General features: G+C 37.3%; 1 protein-coding gene across 1 annotated transcript in view; it reads right to left on the reverse strand.

The window, feature by feature from the left end:
* Positions 1 to 797: 797 nt before the first annotated feature.
* The window catches only part of LOC125654582 (helicase ARIP4-like), a 69,471-nt gene continuing 43,944 nt past the window's right edge, over positions 798 to 26,324 (reverse strand). Inside the window, exons 15-24 of the mRNA XM_056145120.1 lie at positions 25,456 to 25,574; positions 24,569 to 24,672; positions 22,002 to 22,101; positions 21,482 to 21,687; positions 20,715 to 20,788; positions 14,560 to 14,655; positions 8,245 to 8,447; positions 7,477 to 7,640; positions 6,226 to 6,468; positions 798 to 3,289 (exon numbers count right to left, since the gene is read on the reverse strand). Of these exons, the coding sequence (XP_056001095.1) occupies positions 2,265 to 3,289; positions 6,226 to 6,468; positions 7,477 to 7,640; positions 8,245 to 8,447; positions 14,560 to 14,655; positions 20,715 to 20,788; positions 21,482 to 21,687; positions 22,002 to 22,101; positions 24,569 to 24,672; positions 25,456 to 25,574 (2,334 nt within the window). The 3' untranslated portion in view covers positions 798 to 2,264. The remainder of the gene's footprint in view (positions 3,290 to 6,225; positions 6,469 to 7,476; positions 7,641 to 8,244; positions 8,448 to 14,559; positions 14,656 to 20,714; positions 20,789 to 21,481; positions 21,688 to 22,001; positions 22,102 to 24,568; positions 24,673 to 25,455; positions 25,575 to 26,324) is intronic.

Below are 26,324 nucleotides of genomic sequence, written 5' to 3' on the forward strand. Positions count from 1 at the left end.
TTTACACATAAACACTATAATATAACAAGTTTGTCCCCCCCCCCCCCCCCACAGAGTCACCTCTACCCCGGAGATAATGAATTTTACAATTTTGGTAGATCTTCCTGCTCTATATCACTTTTCATTTAGTTTTCATTACACATGTGCAGTTGTACAGAGGATTTTTCAAAAATTGTCAATATTTGCCCCGCCCATAAGGCTCCAAGAGCCCTGAAATTCACAATTTAAGCCCCCGTTGTCCCGAAAATGTATCATACCAAATTTGAGAAGAATTTATCAAAGTTCAGTTGTTAACGAATGACACCTGACCAATTACAATAGGTCACCCGAGTAAATTATATCCGACAGAATCTGGCAATTAAAATAGGTCACCCGAGTAAATTATATCTGACAATTTCTCTTTATCCGGAAGGCCATGTGCTTGTCTTTGAGACAGGAGGGGTTGGTTGCTTGGTTTAAAGTGCCAATGCCTGCCGTGACCTGTTTTTAAGGTCATTTACAAAAGACTCACGAGTCTCACTTTTAAATGCCGAGCGTTTGGCAAAGTAGCAATCACTTCCTATTTTAATGTCTTAGGTTTGACACAAGCAAGGCTCAACCTCTGTTACGAAGCAAACGCTCTACCACTGAGCTACCGTGATCGGTCAGTAGGGTGGGGGTGAGCTACCGTGACCGGTCAGTAGGGTGGGGGTGAGCTACCGTGACCGGTCAGTAGGGTGGGGGTAATTCTCCATTGAAGGAGTGGAGCCTGAAATAAAACTCCACGCAACATTTTATGTTTAGAACAGAACCAGAACACCAACATTAAATGTTTTAATGAATAAAATAAAAATCAATGATACAATGAGATGAAAATCAAAGGGACTGGTTCACGTTTTTCGAAAGAAATATTTTTCATTTTTGATGTTAAAAATTGAAAATATAACGCATTTAATGTTGACAACCAAAATTTGGACCATCTCTATCCAAGGATAAGAGCAATATTTTAGCATTGATTCTGTGTTATGTAAACAAAGACTCGAGTCTTTATGTAAACAAACCATTTTGTAATTCAAAGCATCTTCATTTTGCACAATCAAAAATCTTAACTTTTAAATGACACATTTTACCCAAAGTATACTTGAGATGTGATATATATGATAAACTTGGATCAATATCCATTTATTTTGAAAATTCCGTATTAAACAATAACACACCTCAATCTTTGTTTTGAAAACAAATAATAAACTCTCTATAATGAGCTTCTGTCATGATGAAAAACCTTAATTTTTTGGTGAAACCTTCTAAATACATTAGACTGTAGATTTTAATCATTTAAAGTGAAAAACAAAATTTGGGGGAAAATTGTGAATCAGTCCCTTTAAAGTGACATTTAATTCGAACCAAAACAAATTCAACTACAGCAACTGTTCCAACGATTCAGAATTCGGTAAAAATTATTTACAAGGTCTCCATACAATAATACAAGTTACTTGTGTTGAATAATTATTTATCAAAAATGAAAATTCTCTCTTCATAAAATTTTCTGCTTGTTCTAAGGCCCAAGTGGTGCGCGTTTCTGTCCTTATCTGACAAGAAAAATGATTGATTTTGTAAATACTCAGAAATAAAGATCAATCAATGACAATGTAGAATATGTATAATACAAACTGTACATACAAATAAGATGAAATTATTTTACGGATGATTGGATCTATGTATAATACAAACTGTACATACAAATAGGATGAAATTATTTTACGGATGATTGGATCTATGTATAATACAAACTGTACATACAAATACGATCATGAAATTATTTCACGGATGATTGTCACTTCATGTGTAAAAAAAAAAAATGTCTAAACACAAAGTCTAGCTACCAGTGTATTTAAACCGTCCGATGAAGATCAAAATGAGATTAAAAGGAGACTGTCTTAATACTAACGGATCACAACATCTAAGCACATCTGATTTAATCAATCAAGATCATTCTTGTATATTGCATTTGTCAGCCTCAAAGGAAAGTCACTGTTTATATTTCCATGGTAACAATGACCATCATTACAAGACTTAAACCAATGAAAACTAAGGACAATGTTTTCATCCACTGGACGACGACCTCACACAGTATACGGTAGAGATTAGTTTCCAGATTTCAGTGCGGGGCATGAATATACATCAAATCCTGCACACTGCTCAGATAAATGTAAAATAGACAAATGCCCTCCTGATACTGGAACTGATCACATACTGGAGTTGTCTTGACATGATACTGGAAACGATCACATACCAGAGTTGTCTTGATGCCTCAATTCCAGATTTTGACCCATCTGACCCTCGACTGTATTCTGACCAATGTTCCCATGGTAATCCTTAGAACTAGAGTACTCAGGGGGCATCACTGACCCTGACCCGGCCATGTGCATACCCGGATGCATGTTGTGATGCATGTTGTATTGCTGGTGTCCGGGTAGACCAGCCATATAGGAGGGGTCCATTCCAGGCATTAGATAGGGCTGGGGCATCGGGAAGGGGTAAGGGGCAAAGGGGAACCCCATCATGGGGGCCATGGAGGGCATTCCTGGCATTGAAGACATGGGCATGTTACTACTGGTTGGGGACAGGGAGGTGGGCGCTGTGGAAGAGGCTGCTTCCTGTTCACTGGTGATGGGACTAGAGTAAGGCATGGGGTTCATCCCAGATATTGGGGGGTATCCTCCTCCCTGGGGATACATCAGCTGATTCTGGAATAAGTATGGCACATGAGACGGCCCCATTCCTCCCCCCATTGGGGGTAGGGGGTACTGAGGCAAGGCAGAACTGCTCCCCATTTGAGATGACATTCCAGAATTGCTACCCAGCTGCGATGACATATTAGAAATTCCCCCGTGTTGGGACGACATTGTTGAATTGCTACCCATTTGAGATGATATTATGTTTGGTGCGATTTTCGGAAAGTGCCACTCCTCCATGCCACCGGTCAGCCCCGACTGTGCTTCCACTCCTTCCGATTTGTCTTTGTTCACATTATCCGTGTGTCTGTCTGTTAACAGACCAGTGTCCATCTCAGACTGATTCGCCATGTATCTGTTCACTTCTCCGAGCAGGTCGGACCGGCCGAACTGTGAGGTGAGTGATGAGCTCGACTCGTTGCGGGAGATGGGTTTGTCCTGGGATGGTGAGGAATACAGCGAGGCTAGCAGGTCTGTCGTGTCCGAGTCTCTTGATGAGGAGGGATTGGTCTGTGACTCACTCCCGGAGTCCGGTAATTCTTCCGATGAGGCCAGCAAGTCAGCTGTTGTCAACACTGAAATAGATATATCACAGTTAGCATAGCAACAAACACATCATAGAGTTAGCATAGCAACAAACACATCACAGAGTTAGCATAACAACACACACATCACAGAGTTAGCATAGCAACACACACATCACAGAGTTAGCATAGCAACACACACATCACAGAGTTAGCATAGCATCAAACACATCACAGAGTTAGCATAACAACAAACACATCACAGAGTTAGCATAGCAACACACACATCACAGAGTTAGCATAGCAACACACACATCACAGAGTTAGCATAGCATCAAACACATCACAGAGTTAGCATAACAACAAACACATCACAGAGTTAGCATAACAACAAACACATCACAGAGTTAGCATAACAACAAACACATCACAGAGTTAGCATAACAACAAACACATATAGTTAGCATAGCAACACACATATCACAGAGTTAGCATAGCAACAAACACATCACAGAGTTAGCATAACAACAAACACATAGAGTTAGCATAGCAACACACATATCACAGAGTTAGCATAGCAACAAACACATCACAGAGTTAGCATAACAACAAACACATAGAGTTAGCATAGCAACACACACATCACAGAGTTAGCATAACAACAAACACATATAGTTAGCATAGCAACACACATATCACAGAGTTAGCATAGCAACAAACACATCACAGAGTTAGCATAACAACACACACATCACAGAGTTAGCATAACAACACACACATCACAGAGTTAGCATAGCAAAACACACATCACAGAGTTAGCATAGCAACACACACATCACAGAGTTAGCATAACAACACACACATCACAGAGTTAGCATAACAACACACACATCACAGAGTTAGCATAACAACACACACATCACAGAGTTAGCATAACAACAAACACATATAGTTAGCATAGCAACACACATATCACAGAGTTAGCATAGCAACAAACACATCACAGAGTTAGCATAACAACACACACATCACAGAGTTAGCATAACAACACACACATCACAGAGTTAGCATAGCAACACACACATCACAGAGTTAGCATAGCAACACACACATCACAGAGTTAGCATAACAACAAACACATCACAGAGTTAGCATAACAACACACACATCACAAAGTTAGCATACCAACAAACACATCACAGAGTTAGCATAGCAACACACACATCACAGAGTTAGTATAACAACACACACATCACAGAGTTAGCATAGGAACACACACATCACAGAGTTAGCATAACAACACACACATCACAGAGTTAGCATAGCAACACATACATCAAATAGTTAGCATAGCAACAAACACATAGAGTTAGCATAACAACACACACATCACAGAGTTAGCATAGCAACACACACATCACAGAGTTAGCATAGCAACACATACATCAAATAGTTAGCATAGCAACAAACACATCACAGAGTTAGCATACCAACAAACACACCACAGAGTTAGCATAACAACAGACACATAGAGTTAGCATAGCAACACACATCACAGTTAGCATAGCAACACACATCACAGAGTTAGCATAGCAACACACACATCAGAGTTAGCGTAGCATCGTCGTGATATTAACAGTCGGGGGTTACGGTTAGAGTTAGGGTATCGTCGTGATATTGACAGTCGGGGGTTAGGGTATCGTCGTGATATTGACAGTCGGGGGTTAGGGTTAAGGTTAGGGTATCGTCGTGATATTGAAAGTCAGGGGTTAGGGTATCATCATGATATTGACAGTCAGAGGTTAGGGTATCGTCGTGATATTGACAGTCGGGGGTTAGGGTATCGTCGTGATATTGACAGTCGGGGGTTAGGGTTAAGGTTAGGGTATCGTCATGATATTGAAAGTCAGGGGTTAGGGTATCATCGTGATATTGACAGTTGGGGGTTAGGGTATCGTCGTGATATTGACAGTCGGGGGTTTGGGTTAGGGTTAGGGTATCGTCTTGATATTGACAGAGGGGGTTAGGGTTAGGGTTAGGGTATCGTCGTGATATTGACAGTCGGGGGTTAGGGTTAGGGTATCGTCGTGATATTAACAGTCAGGGGTTAGGGTTAGGGTATCGTCGTGATATTGACAGTCAGAGAAGTACTGCTGACCATATGGACAATTATTAGGAATTTTCTTTTATCAATAGCTAAGCATTTAATTATATATGTTCAAAGTATGTATCCAGTCATCATTAGATAATAGCTTTCTATTGGTTCTGTACCCAGATATCATTAAATAAGAGCTTTCTATTGGTTCTGTATCCAGTCACCATTAGATAAGCCTTAGGGCTTTCTATTGGTTCTGTACCCAGATATCAATAAGTAAGAGCTTTCTATTGGTTTTGTACCTAGATATCATTAAATAAGGGCTTTCTATTGGTTCTGTACCCAGATATCATTAAATAAGGGCTTTCTATTGGTTCTGTACCCAGATATCATTAAATAGGACCTTTCTATTGGTTCTGTACCCAGATATCATTAAATAAGGGCTTTCTATTGGTTCTGTACCCAGATATCATTAAATAAGGGCTTTCTATTGGTTCTGTACCCAGATATCATTAAATAAGGGCTTTCTATTGGTTCTGTACCCAGATATCATTAAATAGGACCTTTCTATTGGTTCTGTATCCAAATATCAATAAATAAGGGCTTTCTATTGGTTCTGTACCCAGATATCATTATATAAGAGTTTTCTATTGATTCTGTATCCAGTCATCATTAAATAAGAGCTTTCTATTGGTTCTGTATCCAAATATCAATAAATAAGAGCTTTCTATTGGTTCTGTACCCAGATATTATTAAATAAGAGCTTTCTATTGGTTTAATAATCGCTACAAAACTAGCTCATATCAATCATAATATTCACAAAAGAATGAACAATAAAACAATCAGATCAACTGAAACACTGCAGAGTAAAGAATGATCTTCAAGGTTTTACCTGAGGATGAGGATGAACTGGTCACCGTGGTAACAGGAGGAGAGGAAACTGCTGTGGCAGCAGCAGTCGTTGTCCCTGACAATGGAAATTTGGCCCGTACAGCAAAGATCTTGCCTGAGTTTGTTCGGATGTAGACTCCCTTGGGAGTCTTGATGATAAAGATTTGCTGGCCAGCGGGAATTCTGTTTGTACTGGTCCCCGCTGTGGACTGTGTGCTGGTAGCTGTCCCTGGTAACATGATATCTGCAACATTGCGTAAAGTAACATATTATTCTAAAATGGATCACAAGATGTCCTTTAGTACCTCAGCCTAATGTTAAAGCAGACACTATAAAAATTCTACAATAAGAAATTCTAATGTGCAAGAAATATTTTATCATATTGGGATCTTGGGGAGTTGTAGTCCGCAATATCTGACGTTTTCCTGGCTTATTTATGATTTTGATATTTACCGTGCCAGGAAAACGTCAGAACCGTCGCAATTACGTAAACTGGAAATTCGCCACCTCCAGATGGAGGCGGCATTCTCGAGCTGATTTTAAATACTTGCGAGCCAAAGTCAATGTTAAACTCATAATTAATCAATAAAACAATGCTTCTTGTACTTACTAATATCGATTTTATGGGTTCTATCATCACATAAATAGCCTCATGAAAACATTTTCACACACTGACGAGCTTTGTTTTGAGTCACGTGACATGTTCGCTCAAATGACAGCGAATATGTGCTTCTGTTATCGAATTCTGAAGTGATTTCTTTTAATTGATATTAGTAAGTAGAAGAAGCATCGTTTTATTGATTAATTATGAGTTTAACATTGAATTCGACTCCAAAGTATTTAAAATTGGATCGAGAATGCCGCCTCCAGTTGGAGGCGACGAATTTCCAGTTTACGTAACGGCACCAGTTCTGACGTTTTCCTGGTACGGTAAAAATTAAAATCATAAAAAAAGCCATGAAAATGTCAGATATTTTGGACAAGGGGAGTTACAGCACAAATTGCCATTTGCTTTTTGAGAAATGACTGGAATTCAATTATCAGTTACAAAATCTGAAGATGTTACACTATAAAATCCCAACCTGTCATAGTCACCTCATACTGTCAAATCCCTACCTGTAGTGTGACCTCATACTGTCAAATCCCTACCTGTCATGTGACCTCATACTGTCAAATCCCTACCTGTCATAGAGTCATCTCATACTGTAAAATCCCTACCTGTCTGAGTCACCTTATACTGTAAAATCCCTACCTGTGGTGGTGAGGACTTTGTGAACCGACACCCCAGGCTTTTTGCTCATGATTGGCAGATTTCGGTTGTCTCCCCTACCGACCCCTTTCGGTTGCATGGGAACTGGGGTGGTCACCATTGGTTTGACGCTGGCCACTGGTCTGGAGGTGTAGGTGGTGGAGGGCCTGAAACAACATAATCAAGTCAATACATCTATCTATACTTATAGTACAAATTATGTAGGATCTATCAAATGATTCTGAAACATTCTTATATGACTTGAGAGTCAATTTTGCATAATGTAATTAGGGGACCTGCTCATTAATTTTAACCTGTGATGTAACAGATAAGTGGTGTAGATAATTTTAACCTGTGATGTAACAGATTAGTGGTGTAGATAATTTTAACCTGTGATGTAACAGATTAGTGGTGTAGATAATTTTAACCTGTGATATAACAGATTAGTGGTGGAGATAATTTTAACCTGTGATGTAACAGATTAGTGGTGTAGATAATTTTAACCTGTGATGTAACAGATTAGTGGTGGAGATAATTTTAACCTGTGATATAACAGATTAGTGGTGGAGATAATTTTAACCTGTGATGTAACAGATTAGTGGTGGAGATAATTTTAACCTGTGATGTAACAGATTAGTGGTGTAGATAATTTTAACCTGTGATGTAACAGATTAGTGGTGGAGATAATTTTAACCTGTGATATAACAGATTAGTGGTGTAGATAATTTTAACCTGTGATGTAACAGATAAGTGGTGTAGATGAAGACATACCAGACAGGCTGCGATGGGGGTGACACAATCTTGATTTGCCGAGCTGGCCCCTCCTTTGGATAAAAGGCAGCGTAAGATGGTCGGGAGTACGACACATTAAGACGTTTTTCCATGACGTAACTCTGCTGAGCCAGACGTTTTTCTTTCTTTGTCAATCTGAGCTCTTTCTTATCTATCAACAGGGACTCATGTTCAAAGGGTTTCTACAAATAAATTACGTCAAATTAATACAACAGCACAGTTACTAAACAGTTCATCAATTCAAAATAAATAGATACCCACAAGTGCATCCACACGAGTACATCCGCACCAGTACATTCACACATCCACAAGAGTACATCTACACTAGTACATCCACACCAGTACATCCACACAAGTACATCCACATGAGTACATCCACACCAGTACATTCGCACCAGTACATCCGCACCAGTACATCCACACCAGTACATCCACACAAGTACATCCACACCAATGCATCCACACGAGTACATTCATACCAGTACATCCACACGAGTACATTCACACAAGTACATTCACACAAGTACATCCACATCAGTACATTCACACCAGTACATCCACACAAGTACATACATACCAGTACATCCACACAAGTACATACATACCAGTACATCCACACAAGTACAGACCCTGAAACGTGCTACTACACCAGTTGCACGGTACGGTACGGTTCGGTACGCTTTATGAACGGTACGGTTCGTTTTCTGAACGGTACGGTTCGTTTCTTGAACGGTACGGTTCGTTTCTTGCACGGTACGCTTCTTGAACGGTACGGTTCGCTTCTTGCACGGTACGGTTTGCTAAAAATAGCTGCACGCTTTGTGAACGGTTTGCACGTTTTATTAATGAGGTGGGCGTGGCCTGAACGCTTTGACTTCGTATAAATTGTACGTTTCGATAGTTTGTTTTCACTCGATCGGTCTTATTCGGCTCTTTGATTATCGGCTGCAGGATTTGTGGTTGTGTTAGAATATGCACATGGGGAAATGAGACGTTATTTTTGATTGCTTCGATGGAATAATTCCATATTGATAACGTACATAAAAGTTATGAATAAAAGTTTTTAGAATTTGCTTAAGTCTAAGTCTTAATGGTTGTTATTACGTTTCAATTTGTTTTTCATTTCTCATCAGACATTTATTAATTTACGATTTTATAAAAAGTTGTTACATGAACTGCTCCCCGACATGGGCGTGCGTAAGTGTAAAAACAAAGCGTATTAAGTTTCCGGATATAAATTACAGTGCCTAAATTGGAAAAGTCGCAAATGACACAATGATTATTTTCTGCACTTCACATTTATTGTGATTTATCATCGGCATTATGAAAGATCCAGGATATCTGCACGTGAAGTTTGTACGTCCTTTTTTGTCAGCATTCAGTCATTCATAATTAATAATGTTAGATATCTGTTGCATTTGTCTTTGAATCAAATAAAATGATGATAATACATATAATATATATTCCTATCCTTTATCACGCGAAGTCCTATTTTCATTTCCCTGACTTTATTTTTGATCACTGAAAATTGAATTTAAAAAAATTAACAGAAAAGTAAGGCAAGTGTGTAGTTTGTAATAAAAATGTTTCATATACCTTTTCTATATATTGTTGAAATACTTGAAAATGCTGAAATGAATAATTTTTTGCGGCCGAGTTGATGCTTTGCATCAATTTAACTTGTTTACATTCTTTTACACATGTATGTATCTATTTATTTCTCTGTCGATGTAATTAAAAATTGTTTATTAGTGTATATAATAAATCCGCAAATCTACATCTATCTATATGGGTCGTTATCAATGTAGAAGAGAAAAAGATATGTCAAAATTATTGCTAATAAAGTAATGAAAATATTACAGTGTAGAACGTGACAATTTTTCTAATCGGTCTAGAAATTTCTCATATGATTCAGACACTGTACGTAGGAAAGTACATATTGAATACATTAACGCTACAAATATCAATTTCATCTTCTTACGGCAAGCCCTGTGCCATACGTGTAGTAGCATTATCAGGGACGTCGACGTCCCTGATTATATGAAGAAATTAAATAGGCTACTTGTAAGTACTATTACAGTATTGTAGTTAACTTCACCCTTGAATTTAAAAGAATTGATTGAAACAGAAATTCCGTTAAAACAACGAAATGCCCCTTGGTTCACTCTTTAAAAGTCTGCAAGTGAAATATACATCCACAGTACACAGGACTGGCTGCAGAAGCATGCATGCAAAATCCGTGCAGTGATCTGACGTCTATTTCTGTTAACAGTTCACAGTATAAAACGAATTTTTATGCATAATTCAGTCAAAACTTGGGTACTTGTTGATAACATACATACACATATATGCACTGAAACAATGTGACATTTACGGAAAGTAATTTAAAAAAAAAAAGAATATCAAAGATGTTTTAAGCATCTCGGTGATTTTCACAGTTGATAACCCAGCTTCGTGATGTTTGAGGATAATGCTTCGAATAGCCAGCGATAGTCTACGACCTCCTTTCCCATCGGGCGCCATTGTGAAAATAATATACTGTGGCTGAAAAAGTGGGTCACGTGACATAAATTGCACGCTTTCTGCACGGTACGGTACGATTTCGGGCTTTTGGGGGCGGGGTTTGCATAATATTATCCTGCACGCTTTCTGAACGGTACAGTTCGTTTCTTGAACGGTACGGTTCGTTTCTTGCACGGTACGGTACGCTTCTTGAACGGTACGGTTCGTTTTTTGCACAGTACGGTACGTTTCTTGAACGGTACGGTTCGTTTCTTGCACGGAACGGTTCGGTTCGTTTTTAAGGTGTAGTAGCACGTTTCAGGGTCTGTACATTCACACCAGTACATTCACACATACACACGAGTACATTCACACCAGTACATCCACACGAGTACATACACACTAGTACATCCACAGGAGTACATCTACACATTCACACCAGTACATTCACACGAGTACATACACACTAGTACATCCACAGGAGTACATCTACACATTCACACCAGTACATCCACACGAGTACATACACACCAGTACATCCACACGAGTACATACACACTAGTACATCCACACCAGTACATCCACACGAGTACATACACACTAGTACATCCACAAGAGTACATACACACGAGTACATACACACCAGTACATCCATATGAGTATATCTACATGATCCAAAATTCGCTGTCAAGGAATTTGCGTTACGTCTATCTAAATCGCCGTTAATTTTCCATTGTTTCACACTAATCAATTTCGTAATGCTCATATTTCATAACTAATGATGTTTCAAAGATTGTCAATGAAGTATTTAACTTTTTTACGATTGTTTTTGTTGCAAATCAGTGGACATTTTCTGTGCCATTTTTTTTTCATCACCTGCAGAAATGATGCGTCATTGGCTTCACATAAAATCATTCTACCCAAATTTCTTAATTGTATTTTCAATATAAAAATATCTTTCCTTTATATGTGCCTGTTAAAAAGATATCCAATATCTTTAAAAAATTAACGATATTTAAATTTAATGCTCGGGGAGGTAACATTTCATGTAAATTTTGTTACATCTCTCTTATCGCTTTGTTTAGATACACGAGGAAAAACTTTGATCAGTGTGTTCTATTTATAGCAAGTATAGATGTCGTAATACTGTTTTAAGAACAGTGGGGTATCAAAATCTAAATTAATTGTTTAAAAACTAATCATCCTAATTTAATTTACGTTTTCATGTCAAAACGTTACGTCTGTCTAATCATGCCAAATATGAAACAAATGAATGACAGGATTCGACACAAACTTTTTTAGGCATTAGTTCTGACAGACTAGTGCCTGGTTACCTTTACTAGTCCGTGGGGAATTTTGTTTGTCTGTCATACATAGGGAAATAAATGTGTAATTTAAAAACAAAAATAATTTATAATCAATACAATGTACTTATAGCATAACCAGTCTCGATTTTTCATCAAAGATTCCTGGAAATCTCGTGATCGGCAAGCTCGATCATACTCCCGATCACATACTTTTTTCTCAATACTTGTGTCTAACCTTTCACTTTTTAACACTCTCGGTATCTGCTTTGAAAAAGTCCGACAGCTTCTTCTGTTACTCCATAGTCTCGTTCAACCACACACTCGGTGGTCTCCGCAAATCTTTGTCTGATATTTACGGAGAAAGCAGAGTGTCTGGTTGCACGAGACTAGTTACTCCATTGCGGCATGTGTCAAAATAATCATGATCACTGAAACGTTTTACTCATATAAAATCAATTACTCCAAGTAAGCGTTGACTTGGCTAGATAGCTAAAAAAACATTGGGGTTTTCCAGTAAATTGTCGACAATTGTACATCGATTATCTATACAAGTTGTTAAGCAGATATTTTTATTAGTCCGATCGGACTGACTAGGCACAGATTTTATTTGTCCGAATTAAAATTTATTAGTCTGGGACTAACGGACTAATGTTAGTGTTGAATCCTGAGTGACTAGGTGACAAACACCCTGTTTGTACGACATTGTCTGGTCTTCGATTTCATTTTTCGGTAGAGATATGTGCACATGTTGGATCATTTCCAAGAAAACAATGGACGAGACAAAAGTAGTAGGAGTGTCCTCCACGTGTTACATCACTCATTTTTGTGATTGTAAACTTTGTTGTAGATTTAAAGATGTTTCCTGAAACATTTATATCACAGATTCGAGTTGTTTAGAAAGGAATAAAAATTTAATTCCTTTCAAGTTGTAAATATTGAACAACGCTACATTGACACAGGGTTTATGTCGATCTATTTGGATTCATCGTGTCCACAGTTACGTCAAGCTCTCCAAACAAGAATTGCCTAAATCTGTGTATTCAAAAATGTTCTTTTCCATATGATTAAATTTTTGTTTGATTGAGTGAAACTATATTGTGTCAAGAAATAACCGTAAAATAAATTCTATATAAAATTTCTAAAAAATATGAAAGATGTAACACGGTCAGCATTAGAAGAATGAAACATCGTAACATAGCCGCCGCCTGGATATTATGGCCTGATTGAAATATAACTGGAAATTCGTAAGAATGTTTACATATCTTTTTTATCTTATTGATGCTTCCTTTCATCTGATTCAGATTAAAGCTTACAAATAAGAAAATTCTTAACAAGTAGGTTTGATGATAGACTTTTAGTGTCCAGTGTTACATCTTTTTTTCTCAAATGAGCCAAAGTACTTTCTTCCTTTGGTATATGGTTGTGAAAATGTAACCCAAAAAAAAAAAATGTTTCAAAGCAGGTGCATTCATTAAATGAACATTTTCTTCAGTTTATTTCCATATTGGTGGTAATTTTCTTATATTTGTGTCCTGTTACATCTGGAACAGAACGTATTGAATTCATATAATAGTATTCAGATTTTACAGTAAATAGGAATTTTGAACATAATTTTTTTTAAAAAAGGAAGTAAACTAAAAGTGACAATAAAGATATTTATATGATCTCTTATTCATAAATTTGATTTAAACTTGCAGTGTCCCTGTTACATCACTCTGTGTTAATGAGTGTAATTTTAATTATATTTCAATCGTTTCAAGTGACACTATCTAGGTCTGCCTAGGTAACATGATCCTGATCCTGATACCAATCCTCAATTTGCAACAACATTTATAATGATATCTTTAATTTGAAAAATTGGACACAAGCTTTGAGTGATGTAACGCAAATTCCTTGACAGTGAATTTTGGATCACACTCACACTTATAATAACTAACACTAAAAGTAAAACATGGTTATAGTGAACACCCTTATAATGAATTCACACTTACAGTAAAACACGGTTATAGTGAACACACATATAATGAATTCACACTTACAGTAAAACATGGTTATAGTGAACACGCTTATAATGAATTCACACTTACAGTAAAACACAATTACAGTAAACACACTTATAATGAATTCACACTTACAGTAAAACACAGTTACAGCAGTGATTTTTCAACATTTTTCAATAAATACTTTTTTCACCAGTTTTTAGTATTGGGAAAAGTGCAAGTTAAATTGGGAAAAACTTGGTAATTTTTTGGAGGGAAAAGGGTCGATATTCAGACCGGATCTTACAAAATCACTGTTCAGTGAACATGTTTATAATGAATTCTTGTAGCAAAGTAATTTTCATTCCCTGTGGTTTTAAAACATTATGAACTCTTTAGATATGACAAATTCTGTTAAATTGAATAATGAATTGAAATTGTTTGTCCCCAGCACTTCGCTATAAGCGGACTAAGTCTAGTACTGTATATGAGTACGTGGATCTTACCGCTGTCAGCCAGTGTCCGTCAGTACGAAGGATCTCATTCATTATTGGGTCGTCGTAATCCTCCTGACTGAAGTCGATGTAATCTGGTTCCCTGTCCTACAAAGAATTCAACCTTATGTTAGCTGCAGGTAAAGCTGGGGTCGAAATTAACTTTTTCTACCACAGGCTAATTTTAGCCTGTAGGTAAAAAATCCACAGGCTAAAATGAAAACCTACAAGCTAAAATAAAAATAATGAAGCAGTGCTCTTTTTTCATAGATTTTTTTTTAAACCAATGATTTTCCCCATCATTCTTGAGCCTAGTGGGTCAACAGGCATCGTTTGGACAAGACACTGAGTTACATAAATCATATGGTGCAATGTTTAGGTCTCTTGACCATCGCACCTCTAATCCACAACCTGTTTACCAATGTCTTCCAATTTCATGGCACATCAGGGGTGTCACTAGTGATTTTTCAAAGCGAATCCCGGACTCATGGTTTATAAGCAGCACGATCACGAGTCCCATAAACTTTTTTGATAACTGTCTACGCGCTGAGCAGTGCACTCGTGTCATCACTACAACACGACGCGAAATCAATATGAAAACAAGAGGTACTGTGAGCAATGCTCACTAAGAATACCCCCCGCTTACCCCAATCTCCCAAAGGGTGTTGGTAATAGGTAAAACTTCAGTATTATGATCCAAAAGGTATCTAGGAACACAGCATCTCCATGTGATGAAAAAAGCCATTAAAGAATTTAAAAGGAAACCATATTGCTACTTCGATGTCCAGTGCGCGTGACCTTTGACCTTTTGACCCCAAAATCGATAGGGTACATCTTCATCCCATGGGTAGTCCATATGTATGATATGGTGACTGTAGGTGGAAAGGATAATGCTTTAGAGCCCGGAAACCATATTGCTACTTCGATGTCCAGTGCGCTTGACCTTTGACCTTTTAACCCCAAAATCGATAGGGAACATCTTCATCCCATGGGTAGTCCATATGTATGTTATGGTGACTGTAGGTGGAAAGGATAACGCTTTAGAGCCCGGAAACCATATTGCTACTTCGATGTCCAGTGCGCTTGACCTTTGACCTTTTCACCCCAAAATCGATAGGGAACATCTTCATCCCATGGGTAGTCCATATGTATGATATGGTGATGGTAGGTGGAAAGGATAATGCTTTAGAGCTCGGAAACCATTGCGTCTACAGATGGACGGACGGACAGACAGACGGACAACCTGATTCCACTATACCCCCCCACAACTTGTTGCGGGGGGTATAATAAATTAATGTAGATACAATGTAGGTCATTCTGATAAAAATGACTACCGGAAAACTTGGTAAAACATAGCCTCAGATTTTCTTTTAGATAAATGAATAACAACTAGAACTGTCCTAATGGGACTAATACCCCCGCGGGGCATATAAGAAGATGGGAAACATTTAATGCAAGCACATTGGATATTTTCACATTATCTACAGGGCAATCAATGTGAATGCAGAAGTGTATATTCTACAGTACAGCAGTACATGAAATATTAAAAATATGCTTAATATAAACAATGAATACTATTTGGCACATTTTAGGCTGTATGATTGCAAATCCCTGGTCAACTCTTCTAGTCTTTAGTTTATATTCATTTTGTTAAAGATCATTATGTTATGCCAACTTTACTTTGTCATTGATTTTGTCAGTAAATAAATGACATTAGCTCAAGTATTGGTATTATTGTAATCTTTTCCACTGGTATAACAACTCTAAGTAGCTGCAATAAAGGCAGTTTACTATGAATCCCATTGCCAGGGATAGTTGAGATTATAAATACTATCTGACAAATAAGTATTCAACACACATGAGCCACTTTATGTTTTACCGAGAAGTCACACGATTGCAGATACAGTATGTGGATGCCAAACCCGAAAATGTCCATAATTTCCATAACTGTTAAAATATTTCAATGAAAATAGAAGATGCACAACTACATTATATATATAAGATGAGAATAAAGTTTAAATCAAATCTGTTCAACGGTATTAGAATTAAACTCTGGACAAAGTGTGCAACCCCCAAAATGAAAAGAAAATGTGCGTAACTTCTATAACTGTTAAAATATTTCAATGAAAATAGGAGATGCACAACTACATAATATATAGAAGATGTGCATAAAGTTTGAATGAAATATGTCCAGCGGTATTAGAAATAAACTTCGGACAAATTGCGTCTACGGACAAACGGACGGACAAAGTGATTCCAGTATACCCCCCCAAACTTCGTTTGGGGGGGGGGGGGGGGTATAAAAACCTCGTCCTTGGAATTCAATTTAATCACCCCTATAAGTGAACAGGACTCATGGCACATGTCTATATTTTTCTTATTTTCCAACATTCTGCACATAGTTCATGGTATATCTTCATAATATATACATGTACATGTACATGTAATATAGAATTACAGAAGTGTTTATTTCTTTTAGAGAGAGAGAAAGAAAGAAGGAGAGAGAGAGAGAGAGAGAGAGAGAGAGAGAGAGAGAGAGAGAGAGCTATGAAAATACATGTATTTGGTTCCATCTGTTCCAAAGGGCATCAACATTTTCAGTATCACCATTTTTATAAGAAATGAATTTTTGTGTTTCATATAATAACTTTAAAAATGATATTGCAGAACTCACACTCAAATTTTTCTCTGTACACCTTGCTGTATAAATATAATACTTTAACCAAAGGATTAGAATATTTTGTATACCCTTGTTTTTCTCAAGGATGCCTACTATAAAAGACTTTTTCGTAAAGACTAGTTGACAATTTGTATTCTGTTCTAAGTAAACTTCAAAATCAGATAGAAATGATTGAACACAATTACATTCCGATATTATGTTCTATTGTTTCCTCCTCATTGTGACAAAAGGTACACATTTTTTAGTTCACTTTTTTTTAATTTTAAATAAAAATGAGTTTGTTGCTAAAATTTTATTAAGTATTCTATATTGGAACCATTGAAGTTTACCATTTTTTTGTTACTATGAAATGTACTTTGTGGATTATTTTCCACTCAGTATTATCTAGTATTTCTAAGAGTTCACTGCATCTTGTTTTACCTGTTGTCACAGAGGAATTTTTGTTGAGAAGTTCATAAAAGCATTTGGACTTTCTACATTTCAGTACATTGTATATGTTTGATATATTGAATGGATTTGCCAACTTTTTAAAACTTATGTTTTTGGAAGACTTTTTAATCCATGTCTTTATTGCATGAATGATGCTTGCATATTCTAAAACTGATTTTCACATTTGGATAAGTATCATAAAAAGTTTCATACCTAAAAAAACTACCATCTTCTTCAATAATATCATTTTTGTGTCTAATGTTACTGTCAAAGAGTTGTTTATTATGAATCATATGATTATAAAATAGAGGCATATCTGCAGTAGTATTTGATTCTGTACCAGCATTTTGTAGTTCAATCCAGGATTTGAATACATCTATCCAAAAGTTGTTTTTCAAGGATTTCAAGAGTAATTTGACATATTCAATCCCACAAGAAATGAACATAGTTAGTTCAAAGCCAGGTATTAAGTTATTCATTCCCCTGTTTGTAGAAATAAGTTGTCGTATCCAGAATAATTCAAATAAGTGCAGAAATTCTAGCAATACAAATGAGAAAAAATAAAAATATTAAAGGCATAATTATTGGAAATATTGAAAAAAAAAAAATTCTCAACTGGCTGACGACACTTCAATTATTCTCGATGGAAGTGAACAGAGTCTGTTGGAAACTCTAAGGACCTTACAAAGATTTTTGGAAATGTCTGGTTTATGTATCAACTATTCTAAAACTCACATCGTATGGATTGGCTAAAAAAAATACAGTAATGACGTTTTATTACCCAACGGTACTCTCAAATGGGGAACTACTAAATTCACTCTGTTAGGAATTATTTTTTATGTTAAATTGCACAAAATGCCTAAGCTAAATTATGATCCAAAATTAGTGAAAATCAAATCCATTCTAAATCAATGGGGGAAAAGACATTTAACCCCCATTGGCAAGATTACAGTCATTAAAACATTAGTTCTACCCCTATTGAATCATATTTTTATGTCTATCCCCAACCCATCTGTGTTTTATTGTAAAGAATTAGAAAAAAATTTCTTCTCATTTGTATGGAATGGTTCAACTCAGAGTAAAAAAGATGTCCTTGTTAAGAAATATGAAGATGGAGGTCTAAAGATGATTAATCTAAAATCTTTCATACCATCAATGTCACTCTATATTTTTCATCATAATGCGATGTCCGACCTCTAAAGCTTTTGTTTGACTCCGAATTTCTTACAAAATCATAATTTATAAAAGAAAAATCCGGATAGAAACGGTTGTTGAAATCGGTCGTTCATGTAAGTGTTTTTATGATTCTGAATGCAAGTTTAAGAAAATCGAATAACGCATCACCGTATAAAACGGATACGATACGATCATGATTTGTAAATCACCACTCGCTAAGATTTTTGAGTGTCCACGAGTTTTACTTGTTATTTTTCAAATGTACTCGTATTTTGTGAGTATTTCTTGCTAATTTCGAGTCCTGTAAAGGTGAGTCTGCACTGAAATATCTAATTCAATCTTATTCAAACGTTAAGCTTATTGTCAAGATTGAGGCCTATCTAATCTGGTTCCCTATCCTACAAAGAATTTAACAAGATGTTAGGTACAGCTTAGGGTTAGGTCTATTTAATCTAGTTCCCTGACCTATAAAAAATTCAACCTAATGTTAGCTGCAGGTTAAGGTGAGTCTGCACTGAAATATCTAATTCTTATTCAGGTTTAGCTTATTGGCAAGATTGAGGACTATCTAATCTGGTTCCCTGTCTACTACAACTTATTGTCGAGATTGAGACCTATCTAATCTGGTTCCTGTCTATGTCTTATTGTCGAGATTGAGGCCTATCTACTCTGGTTCCCTGTCTACTACATCTTATTGTCGAGATTGAGGCCTATCTAATCTGGTTCCCTGTCTACTACATCTTATTGTCGAGACTGAGGCCTATCTAATCTGGTTCCCTGTCTACTACATCTTATTGTCGAGATTGAGGCCTATTTAATCTGGTTCCTGTCTATGTCTTATTGTCGAGATTGAGGCCTATCTAATCTGGTTCCTGTCTATGTATTATTGTTGAGATTGAGGCCTATCTAATCTGGTTCCTGTCTATGTCTTATTGTCGAGATTGAGGCCTATTTAATCTGGTTCCCTGTCTACTATGTGTTTTTTTAAAGTAATGGTTCACATCAGAAATATAATTGAAAAATGAGTGAGTTATACGTCAAAATTAATTATAGAATAAGCAAGCTATCTTATCCAAAAGCAGCTGCAAATCTATAGGTCTCTGAAAAAATAGTGGGACAGACCAGAGAGCTACAGATCCACCCCTTATAAAAACCAGAGAGCTACAGATCCACCCCTTATAAAAACCAGAGAGCTACAGATCCACCCCTTATAAAACCTTTGATTTAAGGTGCAGAAAAATCTTAGAACCTTTAATATTATGTTGTATTTTTTGCATTTCCATCTCCAAGATTTAATATAAAAAAATCCTAAAATATTTTTCCACTATCATACCTTCAAAAATTCATTAAAGCCTCATGCAAACCAAACTCATAGCTTCAAATGATTTCATTTGTTGACATAGCCATGTTACATGTTGGTAGCCATTCAATTTGAACTCCATTGCTATTTGTATTTATTCATAATATCCAATTAGAGGTATGTAAACAGTCTATTTCTATCACAAATGTGAACATTAATATAAAATGAAAAATGTACAATTCCTCTAGATGTAAAATAAGCTCTTAAGTATTGAAAGGTAATCCTAGTATGTTATGAAAGCCTAGTCTGGTCCCCGCGCCCAACTTTCCATTTTCAATAAAGAAGTGTAAAAACAATGTGGCAGGGATTGGCTAACAAAAGCCATGAATTGAGTTCAATATTTAAACCTATTTAAATTACCTTCTAACTATACTACAATGATTTCATCCAAAATAATTTGTGAGGATATTAGTTCACATCGATATCGTTTCCAAAAGAGTAGGAGTATGGAACGAACTTCCCCTTGTACAGTATATAATCACATGTAACATTTTAAATCATTGCCCTTTCCACCGTACCAACCTCAAAATGAAGGAGGTTGTCCACTTGTCGTTTGGTCAGGTGGTTCTGGATCTGCATCTCATCAATCACCCGATCTGAAAAATGTCACACATTTTAAAATAATCCTCAACGTACCCATACAATTTGCAATGGAAGTAATATTAGATCCTTTGATACACTCCAGCAATTAGGGTGAGGGCCAGAACCCAGGTCCAATAAATTTTGAAGAATTCAACTTGATCTCAGACTTACTGGTGAACACTTACTGGACATTCTGTGTTTAGTGAACACTTACTGGACATTCTGTGTTTACTGGACACTTACTGGACATTCTTTGTTTAGTGAACACTTACTGGACATTCTGTGTTTACTGGACACTTACTGGATATTCTGTGTTTAGTGAACACTTACTGGACATTCTTTGTTTGGTGAACACTTACTGGACATTCTTTGTTTGGTGAACACTTACTGGAAATTCTGTGTTTAGTGAACACTTACTGGACATTCTTTGTTTGGTGAACACTTACTGGACATTCTGTGTTTGGTGAACACTTACTGGACATTCTGTGTTTAGTGAACACTTACTGGACATTCTGTGTTTAGTGAACACTTACTGGACATTCTGTGTTTGGTGAACACTTACTGGACATTCTGTGTTTAGTGAACACTTACTGGACATTCTGTGTTTAGTGAACACTTACTGGACATTCTGTGTTTAGTGAACACTTACTGGACATTCTGTGTTTAGTGAACACTTACTGGACATTCTGTGTTTACTGGACACTTACTGGACATTCCTTGTTTGGTGACTTGTCGATCATAAATCTTTTTCTCCATGCTGTTGTCGGTTACAAATCGGTACACATAACTTGGTTTGATTTGACCAAACCGGAAGACTCTACAAATGGCTTGACAGTCATGACATGGGTTCCATGAGGCATCTAGGACTAGAACTCGATTGGCTCCTATCAGGTTGACCCCTAGAGACCCTGCTCTGTAAAACATAACATATACAGACAGTTTTTATTTGAACCTTACAAAGTTTGGTTTACCTCATTCTTCAGACATTTGTTGAAAATCTTACCTCAAATTTCAGCCCCGATCTAAAAAAATTCTGACTCACCTGAGATTTTACTAAAATAATACTTACAAACCTTTTTCTGTGAAACCTCATGTGAGTTGAGATTTGAGAAAAGTATACATTTTATAGGGGATTCCCTGGTAGATAGAGATTACAATATACATGATTCGCAGGGTTTCCATGGTACTAGATAGAACTTACAATACATACAATTCATAGGGGATTACCTGGTGGATAGAAGAAACAGCCATGCTTTTTTGTTGTCCGGAGCATTAAACTGATTGATCAATTTCTCTCTCTCCTGGGCTGAAGTACTGCCATCCAAACCTACAAAGCCATGGAGGGTGATCAATATTTTAGTTAAGGAAAACAGGAATAAAATAATGCCTTTTTAATTGCAAACCTTCAAATTTATCTTATACAGTGAAAAATAAAATGCAACACCAACTGGGATAACAAGAAGCCCATGGGCGTTAACAGTCTTCCCAGTATATAGAAGTCTTCCCAGTATAGAGATGTCTTCCCAGTATAGAGATGTCTTCAAAGTATAGAGATGTTTTGTTCTTTAGACATCATCATATTATGTGCTTTATATAACTCCTCCATTTCTATACTTTGTACGATATGACAGATATATTGGTATAACTATCATACACAATTCATAATTCTTTTATAGATAAGCAAGTTTTATCAAATTACAGTGAAATGCGATTTTCTATTTGAGTTCTAAAAGGTCAAAGGAATTTTCAAAGTTTTAAGAAAGGGCTCATTGTTCTTTATATTGCTCATTGTGTGGATGGGGTTGTTACACTGTAGTATACCGTAACAGTGTCTAGTGAAGGGAGCATCACTGTAGTATACTGTAACAGTGTCTAGTGAAGGGAGCATCACTGTAGTATACCGTAACAGTGTCTAGTGAAGGGAGCATCACTGTAGTATACTGTAACAGTGTCTAGTGAAGGGAGCATCACTGTAGTATACTGTAACAGTGTCTAGTGAAGGGAGCATCACTGTAGTATACCGTAACAGTGTCTAGTGAAGGGAGCATCACTGTAGTATACTGTAACAGTGTCTAGTGAAGGGAGCATCACTGTAGTATACCATATCAGTGTCTAGTGAAGGAAGCATCACTGTAGTATACTGTAACAGTGTCTAGTGAAGGGAGCATCACTGTAGTATACCATATCAGTGTCTAGTGAAGGGAGTGTCACTGTAGTATACCATATCAGTGTCTAGTGAAGGGAGCATCACTGTAGTATACCATATCAGTGTCGAGTGAAGGGAGCATCACTGTAGTATACCGTATCAGTGTCTAGTGAAGGGAGCATCACTGTAGTATACCGTAACAGTGTCTAGTGAAGGGAGCATCACTGTAGTATACTGTAACAGTGTCTAGTGAAGGGAGCATCACTGTAGTATACCGTAACAGTGTCTAGTGAAGGGAGCATCACTGTAGTATACCGAAACAGTGTCTAGTGAAGGGAGCATCACTGTAGTATGCCGTATCAGTGTCGAGTGAAGGGAGCATCACTGTAGTATACCGTAACAGTGTCTAGTGAAGGGAGCATCACTGTAGTATACTGTAACAGTGTCTAGTGAAGGGAGCATCACTGTAGTATACCGTATCAGTGTCTAGTGAAGGGAGCATCACTGTAGTATACCGTAACAGTGTCTAGTGAAGGGAGCATCACTGTAGTATACTGTAACAGTGTCTAGTGAAGGGAGCATCACTGTAGTATACCATATCAGTGTCTAGTGAAGGAAGCATCACTGTAGTATACCGTAACAGTGTCTAGTGAAGGGAGCATCACTGTAGTATACCATAACAATGTCTAGTGAAGGAAGCATCACTGTAGTATACCATAATAGTGTCTAGTGAAGGGAGCATCACTGTAGTATACCGTAACAGTGTCTAGTGAAGGGAGCATCACTGTAGTATACTGTATCAGTGTCTAGTGAAGGGAGCATCACTGTAGTATACCGTATCAGTGTTGAGTGAAGGGAGCATCACTGTAGTATACTGTAACAGTGTCTAGTGAAGGGAGCATCACTGTAGTATACTGTATCAGTGTCTAGTGAAGGGAATGTCACTGTAGTATACTGTAACAGTGTCTAGTGAAGGGAGCATCACTGTAGTATACTGTAACAGTGTCTAGTGAAGGGAGCATCACTGTAGTATACTGTAACAGTGTCTAGTGAAGGGAGCATCACTGTAGTATACCGTATCAGTGTCTAGTGAAGGGAGCATCACTGTAGTATACTGTATCAATGTCTAGTGAAGGGAATGTCACTGTAGTATACTGTAACAGTGTCTAGTGAAGGGAGCATCACTGTAGTATACCGTATCAGTGTCTAGTGAAGGGAGCATCACTGTAGTATACCGTATCAGTGTCTAGTGAAGGGAGCATCACTGTAGTATACTGTATCAATGTCTAGTGAAGGGAATGTCACTGTAGTATACTGTAACAGTGTCTAGTGAAGGGAGTGTCACTGTAGTATACCGTAACAGTGTAACCTGAAGGGAGCTCCACTGTAGTCCACAATGCACAGTGTCAAGTGAAGTGGTATCACTGTAGTATACAGTATCCGTGTCGAGTGAAGGGAATGTCACTGTAGTATACAGTATCCGTGTTGAGTGAAGGGAATGTCACTGTAGTATACCGTAACAGTGTCGTGTGAAGGGAGCATCACTTTCAGGACTTCACCTTAATTATCTGGACCTTGTTTAAACTTTCTTTTCAAGGGTTGACATCATTAAATAAATGGCGGTACAGAGAAAGGGTAGAAAACTTACGGAAATAGCTCTGATTTTTGCACCAGTTCTCATCCATGTCTGGTCGAGGGACTCTTCGTTTGGACAAAAATTCCTCCAACAGATCCAGAGTGAACAGACTCTGACTGAAACGAATGAATTACAAAGTAAAACACAGATCAAAAACTGTGTTAAACTGACAATCAGTACAGTCAGACGACATGAGAACCAGTCTAACACAAAACAATACAGTCAGGCGACACAAGAACCAGTCTGCCACAAAACAATCAGTACGGTCGTGCGACATGAGAACCAGTCTTAACACAAAACAATCAGTAGAGTCGTGCGACATGAGAACCAGTCTTAACACAAAACAATCAGTACAGTGAGGCGACACGAGAACCAGTCTACCACAAAACAATCAGTACAGTCGTGTGACATGAGAACCAGTCTAATACAAAACTTATACCTGAACCAGACAAAAACTAACAATCAACATCATCCAATACAAAGCTTATACCTGAACCAGACTAAAACTAACAATCATCCAATACAAAGCTTATACCTGAACCAGACAAAAACTAACAATCATCCAACACAAAGCTTATACCTGAACCAGACTAAAACTAACAATCATCCAATACAAAGCTTATACCTGAACCAGACAAAAACTAACAATCATCCAACACAAAGCTTATACCTGAACCAGACTAAAACTAACAATCATCCAATACAAACCTTATACCTGAACCAGACTAAATCTAATGATCAACATCATCCAACACAAAGCTTATACCTGAACCAGACTAAAACTAAATTATCAGTGCTATCCTAAACATAACTAATGACTGTGTGAACCAGTCAAATAATGACCAAATTGTCCAATATAGAGCTGATGTAAGAATCAGTTTAAACTTTATAGTACTTACCTGAAGACCAGGATTTTGTCCCCGATGGCCAGCGCTTCCTCTAGGATTTTGAACAAAATAACCATTTTCCCTCCAGATTCCAAGAGCCCGCTGGTGTAATCTTTAAATAGGTCACTGACCTACAAAATGTCACAAAGATTACATGAATTTCATCAACGAACATAGGGGGTGTGGTTAAATTATAGGGGGTGTAGTTGAGAATATAAGGGTTGTGGGTTAGAATATAGGGGGAGTGGTTAGAATATACAGGGAGTGGTTAGAATATAGGGGTGTGAGTTAGAACATAGGGGTATGTTAGAATATAAGGGGTATGTTGAGAACATAGGGGGTGTGGATAGAATCTAGGGGTTGTGGTTTAGAACATAAGGGTGTGGGTTAAAATTTAGGGAGTGTGGGCTATAATATAGGGTATGTGGTTAGAATATAGGGGAATGGTTAGAATATAGGGGTGTTGTTAAAAATAGGGTCAGCATTTTTTTCCCTTATATAACTGGTGCCGATAAACGGTACCATTCCCAATGCCAAAAACCGTTGATTTTTCCCAATTTTGAGATTAAAAATTCCCAATTCACTTGCCGAAAAATAGACCGCTGACATTATAATTTACTTCCTCTGAAACGTTGTACGAGTTAACTAAAAATGTTCACTTCCGGTATTAAATCGAAAGACTTAGTAAAGATCATGGCAGTGCACGTGTTGTTGAACTACGACAATTCTAAAACGAGCCTACGACGATTCTTTATGTCTCACAACAGCAAATATTACCGTAAAAAAGTTTGTAAAGAGATGAATCTTCTCCCCCCCCCCCCCCCCCCCCCCCTTTCTTTTAGTTGAAATCATTTGCCGATACATTGATAGAAAATGCCCAA

This window comes from Ostrea edulis, chromosome 7 (assembly GCF_947568905.1).
Source record: "Ostrea edulis chromosome 7, xbOstEdul1.1, whole genome shotgun sequence".
Taxonomy (NCBI): domain Eukaryota; kingdom Metazoa; phylum Mollusca; class Bivalvia; order Ostreida; family Ostreidae; genus Ostrea; species Ostrea edulis.